Here is a 15,751-nt window from a genome sequence, read left to right as displayed (position 1 = left end):
GACTTAAATGGACTATTGTTATTGCTGTAGTCTTTTTTTAAGGAGATGAAAAGTGTTATTTATTTTGTCCAAATTAAGCAGAAGCAAATAAAGACTATTTTGTACTGTTATTTTTGCTAAGCCTTTAATATCATCACAGTCTGATTCTTCATATGTAATAATTTTTCATTTTAATGAGTGAGGCGTGATCAGCTATTTATAGTTGTAAAGTGTGCATTGTCCATAGTACTTGCATATCAGATGAAAAGGAGTGAATATTTTCAATGTATAGAAATTAATTATTTGAATAATGAAGTCATAGTCATTTAACAAATACAAGTACTATGTATTATTTTAGCCTCAAAACTGAGGTTTTGTAATATTCTATGAAAATAACCCAAATTGACCATACATGAAAAGAAGAGAAGCAGTCACAGTTTTAGAAATTGTTTCAGTCTTGGCTTTTGACACATGTCTTTTCGAGAAGGCTGCAGCACTTTCCTGTCTTATGAAGCCCGTTTGTGCAAACATGTCCAGATGAATTCAGTGTTTAATGTTAGAAGAATCTTATAGCGTGCCAATTTGATTTGTGGTCCTTCATATCATAGAATGCTAATTAAAATCATATTTTTGCATATGTCATGCCTTTCATGTACATATGCAAATAGATTCTGTTGCCTTTCAGCTATTAGTAATTAACTTTATGAAGGACAGCTGTAATGCATAATTAACAAAAATGTTTGCAAGCCCTTTTACACCAAAAGTTACAATAGTAAATTTTTTTTTTTTTTTTGCTTCTGAAGAGAGCCGCTTGAGTCTGATGCTTCTGAAGGGGATCTAAATGGTTTTAAACAATCACACAATGTAATTAAATCGATGTTGTACCGTATTCAGTAGCAGAATGGTGCTGCATAGGCTGGCGGCGGATTCCTGTCCGTTTCACATTTATGTCAATAAACTTGACACAAGTGAGCTGCTCTGTGTGGAGAACGAGACAGCCTGGCAGGTAGTACTTTGTGTTTTAGCTATTGATACCTTCCTGGCACGTCAGTACTTTTTTTTTTTTTTTTGCCTGCGCTGCTGATTCAATAAACATTCATATCATTGTTAGAAACCTCTCTTCGAATTATTACCGTGTATTTAAGGAAACTTCACGAAGGCTATTCATTTTGTCTTTTATAGTCCCTTAAATATTTAATAAAATGACATTTTCTGAAATCATCTGGTGATGGAAGTGTGGGATCAACCAGGGGGCAGTGAGTGTTATTACACTGAGATATTGCTTTCTCTTTCCTCCTGACTGACAGTGAAGACGACAACTAAGGAACCAAAATCATTGTTTCAGTCACACCAGTGTCCTCGGCTAAGAAAATGAACCATGCAGTTTAGATACAGTTATTTCTTCTGGTTTCCAAGTATTGCAGTATATTTAGTCTGCATGCAAGCTTCCTGTTTAGCAAGGGTGCCACCACACTGTGCATTTTGTGTGACATCTGTACAGACACACCTATTTTTAAATACTTTTTTGTACATAATTCTAGCAGAGAATAAAATTCAAGTTTTAGTTCTATAATTAGTGTTTCTTTTTTTTTCTTTTTTTTTAGGGTTGCTTTTGTAATGAAGAAGCACTTAAACACTCATCTACTAGGCAAACATGGAGTCGGTACCCCAAAGGAAAGGTAATTTTCACTCCTTTTAAAATATGTAACCATCTATTTTCATTTCAGGATTTGTTTCATGATGTGGCTTCTAGGATTTTTATGAAGTCAGCTCACGTGATTTGCCTTTGTGGTCCTCTGTCGTTGGCTACCATGTTGTATGCCATTCTCCTACAAAAAGTTACTGTCATATTAAGATGTGAAAGGATTTGAGGGAATCTGAGTTTGTGCATTTGTAAAACAACCTTGAGACAGTAGAAGAGTTACATCAGAGTGGACTGACCTTTGCAGATACATTTGAATGAGCTATGGTAAATATGTAAAACTAAACTGTGGCGATTTCTCCCCTGTATTTTTATTTTGAGGTTTTAAAATAACATTTTTGACTTCTCACTGTTGTATTAAACATTGCCGATATTAAGAAAGAACTACATCTTTGTCATCCCCCAAATAGTATTCTAGTTGCAATGTCATGGAAAATAACACTACAGTTATTATGTCGTCAGCTGCCAGGTTTTCTTTTTCTTGCTCTGGTATCATAATTAGCTTTGTCACATAGAGTTACTCATAGAGTTACTGAGATATAGTGACGTCAGCTACCAGGTGGACATGGCTGCCTCTGACATTTTTAAATCTTCAAAACCCATAGCTCACTCAGACTTAGTGCAGACCTTCCTTCAAAGATACACACGTTCAACTTTCCCCAGACCCTCTGGGAAAGTATTGGAAACCCTAGACACTCCTGGAAACTTGTTGGCTTTTAATAATGTCTTAAATGTCAATAATCAGGCCTGACCTGTGGTGGCGCAGTAGATAAAGCGTCGACCTGGAAATGCTGAGGTCGCCGATTCGAAACCCTGGGCTTGCCTGGTCAAGGCACATATGGGAGTTGATGCTTCCAGCTCCTCCCCCCTCTTCTCTCTCTCTGTCTCTCCCTCTCCTCTCTAAAATAAATAAAAAAAATAAATAAATGTCAATAATCATCCAATTTGTTCTGTTCCTCTCTAGCATGGGGCCTCTTCGGACATACTTGAAATGCATAATTGCCTTTTAAAAAATTTTAATATACTCTTTTCAGTATTTTCTATGCTTTCGAGGAATTTAATTTGACCTTTCTGTTGGAGGCCAGCATTTCAGTTTGGGCATGACTGCTGTGTCAGAACATTGAGATGTCACATACGTCTGCTTTTTACCTTTGGTTTCTTATACTTTTCTATGTAACATTATATTTAATTTGAGCCAAAATGTATGTGCTGAATATACCTGAAAGCATTATTTTTGAAATTTAAAGAATTCTATATTATTTAAAGTATAATTTGCGACCTGTTATGCTTTTATAACTTCAAAGTTATGTTTCATAAATATTTAAGAAAGTGGGAACAAAACTTTTAATTACTAGATTCTCATCCTTTGCACATGCATTATCTCAATTACTTATTCTATGACCTTAATAGCCATGTATTATTTATTCTAGCTGTATCAGTCTTAAAGGCTGTGATTCAGGAATATACAATTTTTTATTCAATATCTCATAATAAATGTTAGAAATGTTATTTTTCACTCCAGTTTCAGTGCTCTTCCATGTGGAACCTTTATGTACAGGTAATGAGAGTGTTTTACTTTACAAATAAATTCAAATGACAATAGTTTAGATCAGATACTTAGTAAAAAGAAAATATTTCCCCACCATATAACTAGTATACATTTTGAACTCAAATGTATCATTTATCATCTCATCCGTATTCACCCTCCAGGCACCTTAAAAATCCTAGAACCTTATATTCAGTATGATGGGCCTTTGGAAATCCCGGAGACTTCCGTCTGGATTTTCCATTTACCATTTCCTGTGCATTCAGGAGTGCACTCACTCACTGGCCTTCACTGTTTCGGTCCCTAAAAAAGGGAGTCTAAAAGGGGCAAGAGATGCCTGACCTGTGGTGGCGCAGTGGGATAAAGCATCAACCTGGAACACTGAGGTCGCCGGTTTGAAACCCTGGGCTTGCCTGGTCAAGGCACATATGGGAGTTGATGCTTCCTGCTCCTCCCCCTTCTCTCTCTCTCTTTCTCTCTTTCTCTCCCTCCTTTCCTCTCTCTCTCTCTCTCCCTCAGAAAAAAATTGAATAAAGTACTTATAAAAAAATAAAGTAAAAGGGGCAAGAGAAAGATAGCTGGTCTCTTCTCCCTTGAGATGGGGTGAACTTTTTTAGCATCACCGGCAAGATTTTTCTTCTAACGCCAGGCAATGCCTGTCAAAAGGGAAAGAACGCCCTCTCTGCGGGGCTGTTCCCTTCCAAGTTGCTGCGTTTATCTGAACTGAACGTTTTGGATTGAGTGATTGAATTGCTTTTCCCCTTAGAAGCTCTGTGGTTCAGGACCCTTCTCATTTGTGACACCTGTCTATGGCACGGCCCCTGTCCTGCATGGAAGCGCGGGGCCGGAAGGCCTGGCCGCAGTGCGGGGTCATCTTCCAGTGGATGTCCGCGGCTGCGGGAGACTGAGGTGTAAGCAGCACACCTGCTGTGGTCAAGGCCGGCGGCCCCTTCCTCTGGCTGGCCTCCCTGTGCGCCTTCCAGAGGGAACGGATGCCTTTGAATGACTTTAGGAGACAAAGAAACTTTATCAGCATTTAGAGCCCTCACTCTGGCCGTAACTGTTCTCAAATTAAGTTAAACACTTTTTTCTTACCTATTTAAAACATTAACGCCTTGGCTAAAATTTTGAAAGCTTGCTATATTTTAATTTCTCCAGGACAGTATAATCAGTTTATTTTTATGTTTTGAATTTGATTCTCTCTCTTTACGCATTGCGTATCATAGCAATAGTAATAGCAGTTAGCTAAATAGGCCGTGACAATTAAATTAATAATGCATTTTGCTTGCGAGTATTTAGGCCTTGTGCTTTGACTGATATATGCAAAAATGATAATTTATTACAAATCAATTCATATACTTACATTATCATTTGATGAGCCAGTAAATTTTATCAGCATGACTGTGCTTAGCAACAAAAAACTAAATAATTTCAAATATACTTTTTTGACTCCATGAACACTTCAAAGTGATGGCTTGTGTAGTAACACACTTTTATGTTCCTTCATTTGCATGAACTTATTTCAAGGTGTAGTACCTTGCTATACTTTTGAAATCTGTACTATTAATATAAATTACTATATAGAGCCACATTCAATCCACATTTTAAAATAATAAACTTCAATTACTTTGCAAGTTTACTCTAAAGCAGTCCCTATTTTAAATAATTCTCTTTGTACTACAGTTAGCCCAAGTATTATGACTTGAAGTTCATTAATAGTAACCTGGAAAACGAGCTTCTCCACAAGGATCACAGTTGAAGCTGCCGTAGTAAGTGTATCTGTGTTCAGGCCAGGTGTGTGTTGCAGCAGAGAGCGATGTGTTTGTAGTTCAGTGTGTGGGTGTCAGCCGGCTTGCAGTGATGTGTGGACAGGAGCAGGGGAAGGACCCCCGGGATCCCTGACCTGAAGCATTGCCCCAGGAGCAGGGGAAGGACCCCCGAAATCCCTGACCTGACGCATTGCCCCAGGAGCAGGGGAGAAGGGGAAGGACCCCCGGAATCTCTGACCTGAAGCATTGCCCCAGGAGCAGGGGAGCAGGGGAAGGACCCCCGAAATCCCTGACCTGACGCATTGCCCCAGGAGCAGGGGAGAAGGGGAAGGACCCCCGGGATCCCTGACCTGACGCATTGCCCCAGGAGCAGGGGAGCAGGGGAGCAGGGGAAGGACCCCCGGGATCCCTGACCTGAAGCATTGCCCCAGGAGCAGGGGAGCAGGGGAAGGACCCCCAGGATCCCTGACCTGAAGCATTGCCCCAGGAGCAGGGGAGCAGGGGAAGGAGCCCCGGGATCCCTGACCTGAAGCATTGCCCCAGGAGCAGGGGAAGGACCCCCGGAATCTCTGACCTGACGCATTGCCCCAGGAGCAGGGGAGCAGGGGAAGGACCCCCGGGATCCCTGACCTGAAACATTGCCCCAGGAGCAGGGAGCAGGGGAAGGACCCCCGGAATCTCTGACCTGAAGCATTGCCCCAGGAGCAGGGGAGCAGGGGAAGGACCCCCGGAATCTCTGACCTGAAGCATTGCCCCAGGAGCAGGGGAGCAGGGGAAGGACCCCTGGGATCCCTGACCTGAAGCATTGCCCCAGGAGCAGGGAGAAGGGGAAGGACCCCCGGAATCTCTGACCTGAAGCATTGCCCCAGGAGCAGGGGAGCAGGGGAAGGACCCCCGGAATCTCTGACCTGAAGCATTGCCCCAGGAGCAGGGGAGAAGGGGAAGGACCCCCGAAATCCCTGATCTGAAGCATTGCCCCAGGAGCAGGGGAGCAGGGGAAGGACCCCCGAAATCCCTGATCTGAAGCATTGCCCCAGGAGCAGGGGAGCAGGGGAAGGACCCCCGGGATCTCTGACCTGAAGCATTGCCCCAGGAGCAGGGGAAGGACCCCCGGATACTCTGACCTGAAGCATTGCCCCAGGAGCAGGGGAGCAGGGGAAGGACCCCCGGAATCTCTGACCTGAAGCATTGCCCCAGGAGCAGGGGAGCAGGGGAAGGACCCCCGGGATCCCTGACCTGAAGCATTGCCCCAGGAGCAGGGGAAGGACCCCCGGAATCTCTGACCTGAAGCATTGCCCCAGAAGCAGGGGAGCAGGGGAGCAGGGGAAGGACCCCCGGGATCCCTGACCTGAAGCATTGCCCCAGGAGCAGGGGAGAAGGGGAAGGACCCCAGGAGTCCCTGACCTGAAGCATTGCCCCAGGAGCAGGGGAGCAGGGGAAGGACCCCCGGAGTCCCTGACCTGAAGCATTGCCCCAGGAGCAGGGGAGCAGGGGAAGGACCCCCGGGATCCCTGATCTGAAGCATTGCCCCGGGAGCAGGGGAGCAGGGGAAGGACCCCCAGGATCCCTGACCTGAAGCATTGCCCCAGGAGCAGGGGAGAAGGGGAAGGACCCCCGGGATCCCTGACCTGACGCATTGCCCCAGGAGCAGGGGAGCAGGGGAAGGACCCCCAGAATCTCTGACCTGAAGCATTGCCCCTGTGGTGTCTGGACACTGTCAGGAAGCGCCGTGTTGGCAGTGCCCACGTTGGCAGCCTCTCAGGATAGGATTTTAAGATGATGCAAGAGTCAAGTGACTTCACAATCAAAGGAAGTGCACTTTTCTTCTTTCAGTGGTTAATGAAGGTACAGATCAGAACTTTAGTATTTTGTCCTTGGAGGAGTCTATGACGGTTATGTGTCTTATTGTCAACGCAGCTGTTGGGTGTGTTCTGGCCCCTGGGTGGGGGTGGGGGGGACGGGCTCAGGGGGATGGGCCCAGATCTCCTTCAGAAGACCGAGCCCTGACGTTTGTGCTGGCTTCTCCCCTTTTATCAGACACCTGGGATTTGTGGCCGGTCACCTTTCCTGCACAGTACCTTCAGTCTTACCCAGAAGTACAGTCTTCCCTGCCCAGGACCCTGTCCCCTAGTCTGACTGTGGGGCGGGAACATGGCAGCTCTGACACAGGTTCTGACTTGTCACCATTCATAGGCGACAGGACATCGTGGGAGTCGGTCTCCTTTCTCTCTTTTCTCACAGCTTTGTATTTATTTGTAAAATGCTGTGGAAGTATTACCATCATTTCCTGTTTTGGACTTTAGATGTAAGGTTTACTCTTCTTCTTAAACATAAAAATCCAATACCTGTCATTTTGGGGGAAAGCATATAGACACCTACACACACAGTTGGTATTGAAGCTTTGCTCGCGATACTCAGTGTGGATCAGAAACTTAGGCTCCTTTTAAATGATAGAATAATACATTGTCTAAAAACTTGGAATTTGGAAAAGATTGTACTCTTAGTATGACATTAGCTCCTGTTATTGTCACTTGACTGTCCATTTTAAAGAAAGAATTTGCCTTTGGCTGAGTTGTTACAAGCATTTGTTTTCTGTTGCTGAAGGATCAATAGTATTTTTCTGGTTTATTTTGTGTGAATTTCTGTGAGGTAAATAACCGTTTTCTATTTTACCTTTGAAATGGGAAGCTGACTCTCATGGCGTGTACACTGGGATATGTGATTCTTGTCTTGCAGGGTGTTCTTTGTCAGTCACTTCCTGTCTCCTGGCTCCCGTCTTGTGTTCTCCATAACCCACTGGTTGTTGGTCTTCCTTTGTCACCTCCTCCCTTACTCTGATGGGAGGCCATCTTGTTTTTCTTCCATGAGGGTCAAATTTAGGGTAGTTCTAGAATATTCTCTGCTTTAAAAAGTATTTACAGAAGCAATAACTCTGTTGAGCCGCAGTGGAAAACAAACTTACCGGTTCTTTTCATCGAGGTTACCTACTTTAAGGAGCAGGAGCTTGTTGTCTTTTTTATTTATTTATTTATTTATTTATTTTTCTTTTTTTTCTTTTTTGTATTTTTCTGAAGCTGGAAACGGGAAGGCAGTCAGACAGACTCCCGCATGCGCCCATCCAGGATCCACCCGGCATGCCCACCAGGGGGCGATGCTCTGCCCCTCTGGGGCATCGCTCTGTCGCATCCAGAGCCATTCTAGCGCCTGAGGCAGAGGCCACAGAGCCATCCTTAGCGCCCGGACCATCTTTGCTCCAATGGAGCCCTGGCTGCGGGAGGGGAAGAGAGAGACAGAGAGGAAGGAGAGGGGGAGGGGTGGAGAAGCAGATGGGTGCTTCTCCTGTGTGCCCTGGCTGGGAATCGAACCCAGGATTCCTGCACACCAGGCCGATGCTCTACCACTGAGCCAACCGGCCAGGGCCAGCTTGTTGTCTTTTAATGACTTAATGTTGCTATTGCATGGGTTAAGGACAACCTTCCTTCTGTGTTCTCCCTTTTCTCCGTCTGTAGTCAGTGTCCAGTCTAAAAACAGCACACTGTGACTATGGGACATGGGTTTATTGGGACAAAGTGGGATTGAAAGATCAGTCAGTCCTGCTCAGTAACCCTGTGTGGAGAGATGGGAGTCACAGCAGCTCAGCTGACCGACATTCTTATTCTGAGATTCCCTTTTCTATTTCCCTGACTTAAACTGACAATTTATTAAGGCACATAAGAGATAAGTATACATTTTCTACCGAAGTTATCTTGTCAGCATGTGAGAAGTAATTCTAAATTGAATGGATAATTTAGATGTCATACAGCAACTGTATGCTGTATGACAGAAGTTTTCTTCCTCTTACGTTATAGATTTTCCCAGTGAACATTAACAAAAAGAAGTGTCAGTGATGTAGAATGTTGGGACCTCAGCTCGTGGTTTGTTTGTGAAGTTTCAGCTCACTGTTTTGGGGAGGTATTTGGACTTAGGTCATTGTCACAGCTCATCTCTGAGGGGATGCCCACCAGTGCGTTGGCTTCCTCAGCTACTGGGATTAGTGGTGGCCGTGCGTGGACTCCTGGGTTCTGGGTCTCCGTCTGGTGACCAAGCTTGCAGGAGCCATACAGACCTTCCCCCATGCAGCTGTTAGTGCATGTTCAATTTACCTTTTGCCAGACCTGTCATGAGAGGGCTGCTCTCTTGACTGCACGGCAGGGCCTGGCTTTTCCTCCATTGATGTTGGCTTGACTGGTTTTGTACTGAGTTTACATGATGTCTTAGACTTAAGAAGTCACCTTACAGCACCCCTGTATTTATTGTGAAGGTGATGCTCAGGGTCTGCACATGTCCTGTCATCCTGTGAGAGTCAGAGGGCCATTCTCTGTGGTCTTCATTCCAGGAAACATTGTGCCTTCCCAACAACCTGTCATTTTGGTCTTAAATGTTAGAACATTGTGGATAGCTTCATAGAATGGGGTTTATTTCCTGCTGTTCTTTCTGTGTCCATCTTTTCTCCCTTTCTGGGAAATTCCCATTTTATATGATTGCTATATATAAGAACCTCCCATAATTCAAGGGAAGTTTTGCAGTGGGGATTTTTGTCAAGTAGGGTCAGAATTTGTCTGGGAGTATACATGTCCACAGACACTTGGTTTTGGGGAACTAGGTCGAGCAGCATTGGCCCTGTTATGAGACTTTTTAAAAAATTTCCTTGTGCCACTGTATGGAAATGTAGTACATTTCTTCTTATTGCTTCAGTGGTGCTTTCCTTTTGTCATGATCATGTTATTCGAAGAGTGCCTGCTAAGCAGGCTGGCTAGTGTGTCCCTGCAACACGGGGCCACTGTGCTCCCTTCACACCAGCCTGTGCCCTCAGAAGCGACCACTGCCCTGAGTGTGTCACCTATGTATTGACACAAGACCATATTTACTGCTTTAACGGGGAGTCCTCATGTTAGTAGTACGGAGGTTTTAAGTGTTACTAGTGTATATATGTTACAGAAGTCTAAGATTGTTTTCTACTGTTCCTAAGATTTACTTAATTTTAAGCCAACATGTTATTGAGCATTCCTCTCTGTGTATTCCATTCGGTATTTAAATAAACACAAATATTATATGATTCTTGTTCTTTAGAAGATATTGGTTGTTATACAATTACCCATAATATGTAAAGAGAAGAGCTCCACAATGACGCAGGAGGAAATTTTAGGACAGGGAACAATTAATCTTCCTCAAGGGGTATCCCGGGGTAGCCCAATAAAGACCTCTCATTTATTCATCAGTTTACTGGTCAGCAGTGGACAACACTATGTCTACTGCGGTTAACTGCTGTGTGCCATCTCTCCTGGTTATCAAATTGTTTTCTGTTTTTATTTCAAGTCTCAGTCTGGCGTCCTGACATCTTCTATGAGTCCCAATCTTGTCTATCCTGTCTGTAATTGATCTTGTTTTTTATTACATTCCCATTGAGTAGATGTAGAAATTCCTGTAGCCCACCACCCACCATGTCCGTCTCCTGACAGAGAAGCCCAGAAGACCGTAAGGATGCAGCGAACATTAGCATTCTGTTCTCTGGTACCCGTACAGTGAGTTATTAGAACAGCTATCTATGCTTCAGTGCAGATGATCTTTATTAAAGTGACATCTCCTATTGCCTTCGCTTTCATTCCTATGTAGAAATAGATAAAATTGAGTCTTGTGACGGTAGTGAACTGTTCTTTTCCTAGTATGTATGTTCCTATTGCTCTTGAATAAAATCATACATTGTTGTTGGTTGTGAGAAGTCTATTTTTTAGGAGATTGCTTTTTGTTCCCATTAGTAATTCAAGCAGATCTTAGCTATAGGATTGTCCTCTCTCTTCAATGTTTAAAAGGTCAATAAATAAGTGACCGCAGAGATGACGGATCGGATGTGGTAACTGTTCGGCATGTGGGTACCTCCCCTGGCAAGCCCCGAGAATAGTTTTGTCTATTCTTTTATTTTACTTAAATCAGTTTTAGAACACGGGGGCTTATACATCTGGATGCTGACTAAAACACACCGTAAGCTTTTGTCTTGAATTCCCAGTCAGCGCCAGAATTAAAGAGAACAAAAGCCTGTATGTTCACTGCAGCCTTCAATTATGGTTAATTACCGACTTTATACAGTTCATTATATGCACTGACTTCTTGTGAGAGGTTCTTTATATTCGTGATGTCTTGGTACTGGCTTCTGAAAGTCCAAGATTAAATTTTTTCCTCAAGAATTTTCAGGAAACAAAAACTTTCTGAAATAATTTTTGTCAAGTTGGATCAAAGCAACTTGATCATCCATTTTAACTGAAGAGAAGGAGATGTTTACATTTCATTATGCTCCAGAGCTCTGAAAAGAAAAAGTCAGGATTTCATAGGTTGTTCTTTAAGATATTCCCCCTCCCCCATTATTTTTTGTCCTACGATCACTTGTATAATAAACTATGAACTTAAAACAAAGGGCCACAATATGGTCCTGCTCCCACATGTAGGACCTGCCAGGCCCACAGGAGAAAGCAGGCAGGCAGTGATGTTCTCTGGAGACTTGTGGGTCTTATATTGATCTTAAGACAAAAGAACTGTCTTACCTGTCAGCTAATTCTTCATTCCCTTCTAAAGAATCATGACACCAATTGATATTTGGTAAGATCTTAGAACCTTCTAGGGTGCTATGATTTTATCTGTGGATCAGATGAACTCAACACTTGGGTTAAAAACTGTCAAATATTGGTGATTTCATATGAGTCAACCTGATTCTATTTAAAACTGTTTCTAGTGTATGATCTTAAAATAGAGATCTGCTTTGCAGGAAAATAACCATTTCCATTGAATTTTAATGTCATCCAGTTCTTTCTTGTTTTGTGATAATGATTTCCTGGACATAGCATTGTGTGGTTAGTGTAGTTAGAAATCGGGTCAAAGTGAAGTGCAACGCTTTCTCAGCATCTTTCTTAGTATTTCCACTCAGTGTCCCTCTGAGAGCCAGGGCCCCTGGTCCTCTGGGCCGGGTCGGAGTGTACTTTCTTCCAAGGATGGATGCTGTCTCACTGTGGGAACCCTTTCCTGGATCTCCAGCCTGAACAGCCACTTCTTACCAGCAGAACCCGTATGGACAGCAGCTCATTCGGTTCTGTTGTCCTTCTTGGGGGAGAGGTTGGTGGCTTCCCTTCTCTGTCTTAGTTTTGCAGAGAGTGATGGACACTTGGTGAATATTTATAGATTTAAGATACTGAAATCTGCATTGGAATTTTTTTGAAGATGGGCTTCTCTTAGCTAGTCTAATATATGATTTATGGTCCCATTATGAGTAAGGCATTTCAGATTAGCCCCGTTTTATGTCACTGTGTACGTCCTGCTTCTTAGTTGAGTGAACCTCAGATGTGCTCTTTTCTGTGTCAGTGTGACAGTCACACCTCTCGCCTGCGTCACTGAGGACACCTGACCTCACTGCTGAAGGTCATGGTGAATAGGACATGTGTTCATAGTTCTACACATACATACAGAGAATTATACTATATACATACATGCTGCATTTGGTATTGTAAATGTGCTTCTCTTTATAGAAACATGAACACTTTCAGATGCCAAGGTCTGTATCATATCTGTTTCCCTTTCTCATGCTAATCTGGTAGAGCAAAGAATTATGGGAAACAGCAGATTTACTAGGCCATATGTGTACGAACATTTTTATTTAAATTAGACCCCATTTTTCTCTGAAGTTAATTATAAAACAGTAATTCCCTCATTCATTCTCACGGCACATTGTGGTGTTCAGACTGTCTTTTTCTCCTCTCAGATTTATAATTGTGTAATATGGATATCCATGTATTTTTGGCAACTAGAAAGTGGCAGACTTATTGTTGGATTTCAGGTCCTTTACAGTTGATGCCTTTTTGAAAACATATATTGTTTCTATGCCAATCAGATTTTGAAGATGAAGAAAAATTTTAAGAAAATCAGCCTAATATTTATGTGATTAGTATTCATAGGAATAGCACTATATGAACATATTTCAAGGTGACAGTGAATTTTTTAGTTTTCTCTTTTGATTAAACAGAAGGAAAAAAATGTTGCACAGAACAGAACCAGTAAAAGTTTAAGCGTTCTGTCTGAATCTGGGAGGGCCCAAAGACTGTGTCCAGGTGGGCACCTTCCCTGCCTCTCAGAGAAGCTGTTCTTCCTCAGGCCACAGCGAGCCTTCTACCACATCGAGTTCTCTTCCTTGCACAGTCAGCCGTTGCCCGTGCAGTATAACACTCATACTGTGGATGCCTGAGGAATGAGAGGTCGTTCAGTGTCTCTGGAAATCCTGGTTTGAATCGGGCAGCTCAGAGGCCACTGAGTTGGGCTCTGAACTTACTGGGCTGATGACAGCACCCAGCCTCCACATGTCAGCACAGCTTTCCTTACTGGGCTCAGCTTGTGAAGGTATCTCATGCTTCTGAAGAAGTGATTAATATCAAACAGTTTAAACAAACAGACTCAGCTGTCGGAGTTGATGAAAATAGAGAATTTAAAAAATAAAAAGTAGGCCCTGGCCGGTTGGCTCAGCGGTAGAGCATCGGCCTGGTGTGCGGGGGACCCGGGTTCGATTCCCGGCCAGGGCACATAGGAGAAGCACCCATTTGCTTCTCCACCCCTCACCCTCTCCTTCCTCTCTGTCTCTCTCTTCCCCTCCCGCAGCCAAGGCTCCACTGGAGCAAAGATGGCCCGGGCGCTGGGGATGGCTCCTTGGCCTCTGCCCCAGGCGCTAGAGTGGCTCTGGTCGCGGCAGAGCGACACCCCAGAGGGGCAGAGCATCACCCCCTGGTGGGCAGAGTGTCGCCCCCTGGTGGGCGTGCTGGGTGGATCCCGGTCGGGCGCATGCGGGAGTCTGACTGTCTCTCCCCATTTCCAGCTTCAGAAAAATACAAAAAAAAAAAAAAAAAAAAAGTAAAAGAATGGAACCATTATTAGCTGGAAATACAAAAGTTGGGACCAATTATGTATAAAATCTGGAATGTAATGTTCAGCTTTGCATGTCTGGTGATAACTTCACAGATGTTCATTATATTACTGAATGGATAAATAATATCAGGTAGGGTCTCAGCTGGACCAATGCTGACCAGAGGTGACTTTTTTACCCATTTGTGCCTGGAGGTGTGTGGACTAAGGCCATGATTCCCTGTGTTTAATGACCCGCATCATAAGCTCAAAGTGAAACAAGGGAAAGGGGTGTTTAACCCGTTGGTTTCGGCATGCGGCTGGAACGGCAGGGACCCTGCTCCGTGACGGAGAACACTGCCCTGCACAGCGTGTTGAAGAGGTGGTTCTCCATGTATGGGACACCCCTGACCCCCACAGAAATGTCACTGTTAGAAAATCATTCATCTTCAAAAAGTCACCTGAGCCTGACCAGGTGGTGGCGCAGTGGATAGGGCGTCGGACTGGGATGCGGAGGACTCAGATTCGAGACCCCGAGGTCGCCAGCTTGAGCGCGGGCTCATCTGGTTTGAGCAAAGCTCACCAGCTTGGAGCCAAGGCCCCTGGCTTGAGCAAGGGGTTACTTGGTCTGCTGTAGCCCCACGGTCAAGGCACATATGAAAAAGCAGTTAGTGAACAACTAAGGTGTTGCAATGAAAAACTAATGATTGATGCTTCTCATCTCTCTCTGTTCCTGTCTGTCTGTCCCTATCTATCCCTCTCTCTGACTCTCTCTCTGTCTCTGTAAAAAAAAAAAAAAAAGTCATCTGAAACCACAGTGGTAAATTGTTAGCTCACATGGCCTTTTGACTCACTTTAATTTTCAGAAAAGTTTGTTTTGGAAATTTTAGGAAGGAGTTTTCCTTGGCATAATGTGAAGTTGACCATGGAGGGACCCTCAGCAGCCCATGTTAGAGAGAAACATTTCTTCGGAGGGAAGAAATCTCTTAAGGGAGATGGGTCATGAAGCTAGCACATGTTTCTGTACAGGTGGGGAAGATGTCTTCACAGATAGGCAAGTCCCCGGGAAACTCTCCCACTGGGTTCTAGGCAATGGGGGACCGACGTTGCTCCAGCCGTGTCCTTGTCCAGGGAGCACGTGGATGAGTTCTTTTCTGTCCTGAGAGATGGGGGCCTTTAGTCTGAGGGCGAAGGGCGTGGCTTCCAGCCCAAAAGCCCTCTCTTCTCGTGCCCGTTTTAGATGACTGTGCCCTGCTTCGGTGTTGTGGCTTTCCAGCTCCTACCGCCATTTCACCTGCCTTTTCAGTGGCAGTGATGCCGAGGCCACTCGCATGCTGGGAGGACGTGCTGGGTTGTGCTGGCTGGTGTCTTCTGCTGTCCCGTGTGTGGGGTGACCTCACACGTGTGCTCACACAGGCGTAGCCTCACTGCATGTGGGTCGTGGAGGCCGAGGTTGATGTTAGTTACAGTAATGAGGTTCTGAAATAGAATACAGTGTTAATTTTCTTCCTTTTTGGAAGAGTTCATAGCTTTATGAATTATTTTTGACTATATTTATAGAATCACTAGAATTCTAAAGGGGTCAGTATTATTATTTTTCAGTACTTGACCACCTTGGAGGGGAGAAGCATGCTCTATAGGGCTTTCTAAAGTTCTCAGTTCATGTGCCTTGCAAATGTCAGCAGCTTACTATATTTAACTTGCCCTAACACTAGGTAGCTTACTTACTGAAGATGAATAGAAAACTGGATTTTAAAGAGAACCTTGGAATGTTTTAGATGTGAAAACAGCGTCAGAGAGACCTGCCCTAGATCATCTTGCTGTTCGAAATCGTAACAATTAAAA

General features: G+C 44.1%; 1 protein-coding gene across 2 annotated transcripts in view; it reads left to right on the top strand.

The window, feature by feature from the left end:
* Window positions 1-15,751, top strand: part of ZNF407 (zinc finger protein 407) — a 427,510-nt gene that overhangs the window by 170,335 nt on the left and 241,424 nt on the right. For both annotated transcript variants that reach the window (XM_066352233.1, XM_066352234.1), the window contains exon 4: window positions 1,584-1,658. In XM_066352233.1, the coding sequence (XP_066208330.1) occupies window positions 1,584-1,658 (75 nt within the window). The remainder of the gene's footprint in view (window positions 1-1,583; window positions 1,659-15,751) is intronic.

The sequence above is a fragment of the Saccopteryx leptura genome, chromosome 11 (genome assembly GCF_036850995.1).
Source record: "Saccopteryx leptura isolate mSacLep1 chromosome 11, mSacLep1_pri_phased_curated, whole genome shotgun sequence".
In the NCBI taxonomy this organism is placed as follows: Eukaryota; Metazoa; Chordata; class Mammalia; order Chiroptera; family Emballonuridae; genus Saccopteryx; species Saccopteryx leptura.
Note: the sequence above shows the minus strand (reverse complement) of the source record. Positions and strands in the feature narration are given on the sequence as shown.